General features: G+C 33.1%; 1 protein-coding gene across 5 annotated transcripts in view; it reads right to left on the bottom strand.

The window, feature by feature from the left end:
• Window positions 1-827: 827 nt before the first annotated feature.
• Window positions 828-10,296, bottom strand: part of LOC108968914 (glycerol-3-phosphate dehydrogenase, mitochondrial) — a 37,692-nt gene continuing 28,223 nt past the window's right edge. For 4 of the 5 annotated variants that reach the window (XM_018933263.1, XM_018933261.1, XM_018933259.1 and 1 more), the window contains exons 9-10: window positions 1,125-1,226; window positions 932-1,066 (exon numbers count right to left, since the gene is read on the bottom strand). In XM_018933263.1, coding sequence (XP_018788808.1) covers window positions 932-1,066; window positions 1,125-1,226 — 237 coding nt within the window. Of the gene's footprint in view, window positions 1,067-1,124; window positions 1,227-10,296 lie in introns of all 5 variants that reach the window. The other variant, XM_018933260.1, reaches the window with a different exon arrangement.

Genomic DNA, 10,296 nt, shown 5'->3' with positions numbered 1-10,296 from the left:
CTGTCTGAATAAACCGCACATGCTCTGCCGCGTGACTTGCCAGCGCAGTAGCAGCGATAGGTGTTTGTTGTTGTCACGCACAACTCGTTGAGCGCGTCGTCAGCAATATCGCTAGCAGTGGAGTACCTGGCTTCTGTAGTTTGAAAAATAATTTTCGCACGCTTAGCTCCAGACGCATCGTCAGCGATTTCGGTGGAATTGAAATGTTGTCCGGAAGCGTGTTGTTGCTATTCTTTTGTTGTTGGCTACTATGGTGTGTTAACTTATATGAGCACATTTAAGTTCATTTGGCACATCTTCATTTTGTAATAGTCGAAAGTAATATAATATAATAGTCGAAGTTAATATAATTTTTGAAACGACAATTTATTTAAAACTATTTATTATTTAATTTTTCCCGATTTTGTAAAAAAAATTAAAATGTTTACCACTTTTCGGAAAAAATGGTTGACTTGATACAAAATAATCACGCTTTTCTACGTTCTCTGTGTGACTTTGCATATTTTTCTTCTTTTTCTCTCCTGTCAAGCTGGCAGTGGTGAAACTCCCGAGTTAGCCAAAAATATTTTTACGTTCTTCGCGTCTTGAACCCTCTATATGATGTATGTTCTCTGTCTATGATATAAGCCCTGGCGGTTAAAAGAAACTGTTACGAACAAGAAACAGAACAGAAGAAAACAGTATAAAACAAAGTACGTGAAATCAGCTCTGCGCTCGGCGCGGCTTTGATCGTCCACTCTGTAGGCACCCTTATATTATTCATTTGGATGTATATTAATGATGGCTGATTTAATCAACGAATGTAAGTTTAAAAAATATCCAAGGGATTAAGCGAATTACTGCATATAAATTTAGAAACAATGGTTTTATCAGTTAATATTTAATAAACAATTGCATAAATTCAAAATATTTGAAGCCTAAAACTTGTCGTTTATAATCCACCACCTGAACGATCAACGCTAATTTTTTGCTTAAGCTGAGCAGCTTCATGCTTTTGCTCTTCCAATTCAGCCATTCTAGCAAAACGTGAATATGCAACATCTCCAGTTTTAATGGCCGACATCATCTGCAAAGGTGAAATGTATACATATGTGTATGTATACGTATATGTATATGATTTTTACCTGTAAATATTCGTCAAGTTCAACTTGTCCATTCATATTAGTATCAATCTCTCTCAGTATCTCATGAAGTTGTTCGCCTGAAACATCAGCATCTCCGAAACTCTGCAAATTAAATAAAAATAATAAACAATTTAAATATACTTTATTTTACACAAATTTGCTATTAAAATAAAGTGTGTTGACTTAAAATTCAGACTTTTTTTAGATTTAGTGATAAAAACAAATTTACACATTTGTTGATAATACATTGGATCCAACTAAAAAAAAAAAAAATTCACTAACACCGAAGTCCATTATCAGGTATGCCCAATTCTCCTGTCACTGGAAATGTGAGAACCGCTCACCTACCAAACTTTGACACTTGACTAGATTTGGTAGATTTTGACGTTTTGCAATTGGAATGACTGAAACGGTCAGATTGAAATTGTATCAAAAATATTTGTGAACGGATGGATTTGTTGCCGTCGTTCAAGATCGCTAATAAAAAATGTAAAACAATGAAAATCAAAGAAAACGGGAAATTTAAATATATTTCATACATAGGCGAGCCTTATAACATGTATTTGGAACATTGAACTAATGCTTTCATTTTCTCACCGACGTGCCAACCTTCGGTAGTGAAAACATGCTGTTGTTTTCATTTGAGCAATGTTTCAGTTTTCATGTAAATAAAAACTCAACCCCACTTTTACCGTCCATAACGTGGATATTTCCACAAATTAAATTTTTACTGTAGAACACGTTAAATCTCTTGATCAAATTTGAAATATTCTTAAACTCTCTCAATATTACGGTCGAATAAACTTACAAGATGCCTTCTAAAGTAAACAGGACTTAAAAAAAACAGAACGAATGGTTTTTTCAGCAAAATTAATATATTTTGTTCAAAATAGTCTCCTCCTGCTTCAATACAGTTTTTTACACGGTCCAAAAGCATGTCGAACGAGTGTTTTAGCACGTTGGCCGGTATAGTCGCCGGTATGTCAAGCCTTTTGAATAGCCTTTACCTCTGCATAACGCTTTCCTTTCATCAATTTTTCCGAAAACGAAGAAGTCGCACGGTGCCATATTCGGTGAATGGTTAAAATGTGATTTTTGGTCGGTCACAATATTGTCCTTCGAATTTTGTATTCTGAGCAATTTTTGGTCGTCAGTCAATTTGTGCGGAACAAACCGTACACATACCGTTCGTAAACCCAAATGTTCGGTAAAAATGCGATAAATCGATGCTTTGGAGATGTTCAATTCCATTTCCATGAATTTCAATGATGATTTCGGCTGATTTTTGATGAATTCACGAACAGTTTCGATGGAATTTCCGGTTATCACGATCTCACAACCACTTTGAAAACGTTGAAACCACTCATACACCCTGCTACGGGATAGCCAATAACTTCACTTCCAATCAATGAAATGTCATGATTCGCACTGGGAAATCGATAAAGATAGCAGGTTCTAACGCACTAGTCGACATATTTATAGCTCCACCAGAGGCGCTGGATTCAAAAAGTCCTGTTTACTTTGGTACGCACCTTGTATTTATAAATAGGTATAATATTTTTATACTCTTGAAACATGTTGATACAGATTATAATAACTTGGTTCTCCAAACGGTTGTATATATCACCTAAAACTGATCAAATTTTATATATAGGGTTATATGTATATGTATATATAAATGATCAAAATGATAGTACTAGTGGAAATCCGAGCAGTCGCTAGGGGCACCTGTGGGAGATAGAAATTAAAACAATTCTTATAGGAACTCCTACTGACAGTGTGAAAATGGTATGAGGGGACTATGTTTTTAAGTACATTCACATATCTCAGGATATGCTTGACCCATTTCAACACTGTAACACTCATCCGACATTCTTATCTTATCATATAACACAACTTTAAATGCCATTTCATTCCCATTTCTAGCATATAAATCAAGACGATTATAACGAGATAAAACTTTGCATGAATAGTGCCTTTGAAGTCAGCCATAACTTAAAATGCAAAGAGAATCCTTTCTAGATAATATAATTTTTGTGTGATTGAAGCAATATTAGGTGACTTTATGCCGCATACATCAGCCAATATAAGAGTTATCTCAATGAAAATGAAGGAGCGAGTTAACTAACGTACTCCTTATGATATCAAACAAAATGTATTAAAACAAGTAAGGAAGGGCTAAGTTCGGGTGTCACCGAACATTTTATACTCTCGCATCAAATACCGTATTGTATATATTATACAGAGAAGGCATCAGATGGAATTCAAAATTGGAAGAAGGCGTGGTTGTGAACCGATTTCACCCATATTTCGTACATGTCATCAGGGTGTTAAGAAACTGTTATGTACCGAATTTCATTGAAATCGGTCCAGTAGTTCCTGAGATATGGTTTTGGTCCATAAGTGAGCGACGGCACTCCCATTTTAAATTTTTAAAGAAAGCCTGGGAAAATATTTTAATTCGCGTCTACTAAAATCGTCTGTCCGTCTGTCAGTCCGTCCGTGCAAGCTGTAAACTTGAGTAAAAATTGAGATATCAAGATGAAACTTGGTACACGTATTTCTTTTCTCCATAAGAAGGTTTAGTTCGAAGATGGGCAAAATCGGCCCACTGCCACGCCCACAAATTGGCGGAAACCGAAAACCTGTAAAGTGTCATAACTGAGCCATAAATAAAGATATTAAAATGAAATTTGGCACAAAGGATCGCATTAGGGAGGGCCATATTTGGACGTAATTTTTTTGTAAAAGTGGGTGTGGCCCCGCCCCTACTAACTTTTTTTTACATATCTCTAAAACTACTATAGCTATGTCAACCAAACTGTATAGAGTCGTTTCTTTTAGGCATTTTCATATACAGTTCAAAAATGGAAGAAATCGAATAATAACCACGCCCACCTCCCATACAAACGTTATGTTGAAAATCACTAAAAGTGCGTTAACCGACTAACAAAAAACGTCAGAAACACTAAATTTTACGGAAGAAATGTCAGAAGGAAGCTGCATCCAGGCTTATTTTAAAAATTGAAAATGGGCGTGGCGTCGCCCACTTATGGACCAAAAACCATATCTCAGGAAGTACTCGACCGATATCAATGTAATTCGATATATAATATTTTCTTAACACCCTGATGACATGTACCAAATATGGGTGAAATGACAACCACGCCTGAAATCTCGATTATCACTTTATCAAGCGAGAGTATAAAATGTTCGGTGACACCCAAACTTAGCCTTTCCTTACTTGTTACATTTCTCTTTAATAACTAAATTATAAATGAAGAAGCAATAGCGTTAAGTAGGTACATACTTAGTTTTATGAACTGTTAAAAGTACATAACATATATATTTATATATGAATTAATACAAAGCGGAATTATGTACATATTTAGCGGTATCGAAATATTGTACAGAATATTATTTAAGGAGAAGAATTGTGCAAATAAAGTTAGTCTAATACCTGACCACCTTACAGTCGTTACTCGTCCCTTTGCTACAATTTCGCTGATACTTTTTGCTGTTTTCGTAAAGCTTTATAGCCCTACATATATCTTAATTACATTTTACACGACAGCACTCTAAATAGAACTGTAGCAGACACTATCTGGCAGCCTTATATACTAGATCATTAACAAACAAAACTCGAACATTCTGGGAACTACGAATTCCGCTGACTAGTTAATTCTGATTCTATTTTTTGTTGTTTGCGCGTTCGTAACTGTATTAAATTATGTGGAAATGTAGTTTCTTTTGTCAGTCAAGATCAAAATTCAAATTTTTTTCTACTTTCAACATTACTTTTCTTGTACTACAAACTATCCGAAAGGCACAAACATTACTATTGCAAGGATTTTATTTGCAAAACTTTAATCAGCTGTTTTGACTTGAATATCCAGTTAGCAAATGACAGCTACATATTCAATATACGGCACAATTACGATTTCTTGGGCGCCGCGATCTGAAAGTACTCTTGGAAAGAGGAGGTCCTCCTAATTAAAAAATATACTATTATAGGTACCGCAAGCGCTTAGTTTACGAGGTATTTGACATTAATGTTCAAAAATTGGCAAAATTCGAACATTTCAACAAGCTATTTCTCTACATTTAACACACTTTATGCACATGTTTCCCTTCAAATTTATATAAGTAAACTATAAACACTTAAACAAATTCATAATCTACACGTTTTGCAGGTATTATTAATAAGAAATATCTATTTTAAAAATCATTTTTAACACTCATAGTGAGCATCTGTTATGTACATTCTTTCTTATGTATGTGCTAACTATTATGAGAAAATGGAGCGTTGCTATATGATAATAAACAGATATGAGCAATTCGCAGAAAATTATTTTTTTCGCTCCTATTCCTCTTTCTTTATTTAGTAATCTTTAAATTTAATAAATAACTAAGTAATATTATATAAATAATAAAAAAATTAAATACTTAGGTTTCCCCGGGTATTGACTCGATCATTATTCTTTTTTTAAAAGAGCAAATTAATAAATTTTGCTAAAAAAATAACAAAATAAAAGTGAAATGTAAATTTATTATTTTAATGGTTAGAGTGAATATATAAATATATGAAGTGAAAAATTTGAAAAAGTTTGGTGAAATATTGAGAAATACTATGCGTTATTGATACAAATTTTTAATTTATAATCGGTTGTTAAATTAATTTTTTAATTTTTAATTTAACAACATTATTTTTGCATATTCCTTCTCTTGAGAAGCTCCCATATAAGCACATACCCCATTTATACCGAAATTCGTGTTTTTTACTCGACCGCCAAATTAATCGGAATCGTGCCCAATATCCATTGACAGAAAGCTAGAATCGCGATTATTGAACATACAATATTGAATGGAACATACAATATTTATGGATGGATTTGAAATCTCAATCTTGGATCACACGATACATAAAATTGTGTATGTATATTGTCTATTAGACGGAATAAAGTGTTGCTAAATAAAAATAAAACCAGCGGAATTTTTATTGAAATTTTAGTATTTATTTCATTACAAATTTTGGCATTTTTGGAAATTTCACGGAATTATTCCCCGTGGGGAAATCGCGATTTATTTCGAATAAATAAAGACGTGATAATTATTGAACGTATCATTTACTCCGATCCAGTAATCATCAATTTCAATCACGATCATAAAATTCAAAATTAATATTGAAGGCGGGAAAGGCGCCAATGGAAAAATGTATATCAAACCTGTGTTAGACTATGGTAGTAAAGAAGTGTGAATCTATGGCTTCTTGGAAACAATTTATTGATTGCATAACGACTGGATAATAGCAGAAAGAGCGAACACCGCAAAACCGCAGCCTGAATCATCTGATACGACCTATGTATCTTATGAGAGCGCAATGTAAATGATTAGCCAACATCGCTTCTACTTCCTGCCAGGAAAAAAGGGATGTCCAACTTATTCCAGTGTGAGAGTGCTTCAAAATTAGCATTTTTTATAACATTTTCCATCATGGTCAGATTGGATAAAATAATAATTGTGGGCATTTAAATTAAAACACCCACCATTTAGTGCGAATAAAAATAGTGGTTAATTAATATATAGAGAACTATTTAAATCTTTTTAAGGTATGTTAAAACAACTGACTTTTGACATTCCAATACCCAACAAAAGGATGTAAGCTTTTTAGGTCTCAATCAATAAATGTTTACAAAAATTTTCCATTCAAAATAGTACTATGACATTACAAAATAGGGGATTCTCTTGCTTTAGCAAGATTACAGATTTCAAAAATCCTATACCGAAATATATAAGGGCACGAAAGAACCCATTGCAGAATCTAATGATATATGCACGGCTGATTCGGTCAATTTATTGTAAATGACTATTATGAAATGGCCCACCTTCTGCATACATTTATAACAAAAAAAAAAAAATATATATATAACAAATCCTTATAAATACAAATGGTAAAATCTATTTAAAATTTTCCTTCCTTAACAATTTAATGTCAAGATTTGACTTTGTGTAAAATGACAGCTAAAACAGGGTCGCAATTATATTTTTGCGTGACATTGCAAGCAAATAAACATGGGTTTCGTCTGACGTATTTTACAGTCCTTACAAATATTTTTCTGCGTGTTTTGCAAGAGCAAGGGAATATTCCTAATGTTTCACCTAATGCATTTAAATTTCAAAACTTCATTTAATTTTCAATGCTTTACATTTTTTATAAGTGGTCATGAAAAAATGCACAAAATCCGTCCATTTACATATTTTTTTGGTAAGATTTCAATCTGGCCAATGCTCATTTTCATTTGATAAACGTCAAAACTGCAGCTGATCGAGTTCAGGAGGTTTTGACGTTTAGCAATTGTTCTCTCACTTCCAATGAGAGAGGAGTTGGACATCTGTTAATCTCAACGACCGATTTACCATACGTTATCGTAAAATTTGTCACCATTTGGATTTTTCCGGTAGAAACGAGCCAGCTGATTGCTCTCTCACAACGCAGGTTGGCTAGTCTCAATATACTGCAGTAACTATGAAAATAGTCTACAATATGTTTGAAAAATTCTTCGACTCACTGAAAATCAGAGACGGGAGCTATTATTTATAAATATATAAACTGTTTTTAATAGTTTGATTTGAGTTTTGATATTTTATATTATGAAAAATTATAGTCGAAAAGTGAGATGTGTACTATATCTCACTTTTAAATTTTAATATTTCATAATATAAAATATCAAAACTCAAATCAAACTATTGAAAATAGTTTATATATATAAAGATTTTTTGAGTAATGGCAACATTGTTCAAATGAAAACAAAAGAGAACGGCTTATTTATACGTTTCCACTAAGTGCTCAGCTTTTTACAAATGCTGTTCAGTAGGGCCGGTAACCAGGGATAATAGGATGCCCAACTTATTCCAGTGTGAGAGCACCTCAAAATAAGCGTTTTTTCTAACATTTACAATTATGGCCAGATCGCACCAAATAAGAATTGTTGGACATTTTAAATTAAAATACCCAACATTTATTACGATTGCAAATTTTTATATATTGGACTTTTAATAAATGGCGACACTACTTAATTCCTTTTTATGATTTTATGGAATATTAAAACAACTGACTTTCGATATTTCATTACTTAATAAGGTGAATTAAGCCTGTTAGTTCTAAATTAATAAATGTTTTTAATCATTTGTAATAGAAAATTAATTATATTATGCATCAAATTACAAAACGTTTCATAATATATATTTAAATTTCGCATTTTCTTTGATTTTCATTATTTTAAATTTTTATTAACGATCTTGAACGGCGGCAATAAATTCCTCCGTTCACATATATTTTTGGTATAATTTCAATCTGGCCGTTCCAGTCATTCCAACTGCAAAACGTCAAAACCTACTCAATCCAGTCAACTGTCAAAGTTCGGTAGGTTTTGACGTTTAGCAATTGGTCTCTCACTTCCAGTTGGAGAGGAGTTGGGGATCTCATTATCTCTGCCGGTAACTATGGAAGGACGCGGCGGCATTCGCTGTTCCTGCTTTAAGACACTCTCATTTTCTTATTGAGATTTGCAGGTAAACCCAAAACCTTAAACATCGTAGCAATTCGTAACTACACCAAAACTAAAACATTGAACGAATTACACAATTCACAGTGAATTTGCGATTGTGATATTAGAATCAGTTTCTTGCCAATTTTGGGTTGAAAAATCAAGAGATATAGTAAAAATTTTCTACACGTAGACTTTTTTGTACTATGGTCAAGGGGTGTAGGGGTAAAACTAGCACAATTTACTAAAATGACAAAATAGCAGTACGTAAGGAAAAAATTTGAACTCAGATACGTAATCTGGGCACCTAAAATACCCTCCAATAGATTTGCTGAATAGTATAATTAAATTGTTAATGCAATGTCAATGTTTGTACCCAGTTCTCCTCAAGTACTAAATGCTGTAAGGGAAAAAAATAAAGCCAAGTTTGATGTAGATTGTGAGTCTTATTGGCTACCGCTGTCACTGCTGAATATTATTTGCAAAAAATTTTTTATTGTTTTACTTTAATAAATTAATCTACAATACGCAACCCCTCTATCGGTTAATTTAATATTTTACGAAACAGCGCTACTAGAGGTCTCTGTTAAAGTTTGTATGAGTTTCTTAAATCCCAATTGACAATCCTAACTGGAACTCTTGTATAAGTAATATTGTTCATCGTTTTCTTACGCAAAGGTCTTATGAGTTGCATGGTGGGTATGAGTTAATTTCCGCGCTGATTATTTCAATGCATTGAAATTTCGGTAGTTCAGACTACGCCCTTTATCGATAATTGTAGCAGATATTTACCGTGCGATTCTGTACTGTGATGCAGTATCAAGTCTCTAAGAGACAATTTTTGAGACTTGAGACGATTTTGCTATTCTGTAAGTGATAGTCACAAACTCTATTACATTTCATTATTCAGTGATGTTTTTATACTTGAATGAAAATAAATATGTCGATAACAAATATTAAATTTTCTATAACATAGTCAAAAAACATAATTATCAATAAAAAATAAAAATATATGTTGACTTTGTTTCATAATATTAACGAAATTTATGTAAAATTTATTTATTTTTAACTTTTTCGTGTTTGAGTGGCTTACAAAATATAAAAAGACGACAATCGATTAATATCTATGGTGATCTCTATTCAGTACTGTTAAGTGAATAGTAACTAGTCGCAAATTGAGAATTTACATGAAAATTTCTCAAATAGTGACTAGAGACCGCTAACATTTTTTTTAAATTTTATTAAAGCTTACATAATAAACAAATTATTATATAAACTAAAGTACGCAGCGCTAGCATCATAGGCTTTCGGTTGGACCGCTAACATAATCGCGCTATTAGTTTCATTAATACATTTTTAATTAAATTTCATATATAGGTTATGGAGGATGGAGTCATGTGTAGAAGTTCACGCAAGTGAGGAAAGTTTTCTGATCGCCATTCACGTGGGAGTGGCCAGAAACGATTCTTTTACATATGACTCAAGCAGCTCACGACTTCCGGTCTTCGACCAAGTATCCTCTGGGTAGCCTAAGAACATCCGTTCGAAGGTGAGCTAAAGTGAGAAGGCGAAACATTCCCTGCATAGGGTTGTGCGCTGGGTTTGGGACCCGCCACGTAAAAAAA

The sequence above is a fragment of the Bactrocera latifrons genome, unplaced genomic scaffold, assembly GCF_001853355.1.
Source record: "Bactrocera latifrons isolate USDA-ARS-PBARC rearing strain unplaced genomic scaffold, ASM185335v1 scaffold_232, whole genome shotgun sequence".
NCBI lineage: Eukaryota > Metazoa > Arthropoda > Insecta > Diptera > Tephritidae > Bactrocera > Bactrocera latifrons.
The sequence above is the reverse complement of the archived record's forward strand: the minus strand, read 5'-3'. Positions and strand labels throughout refer to the sequence as shown.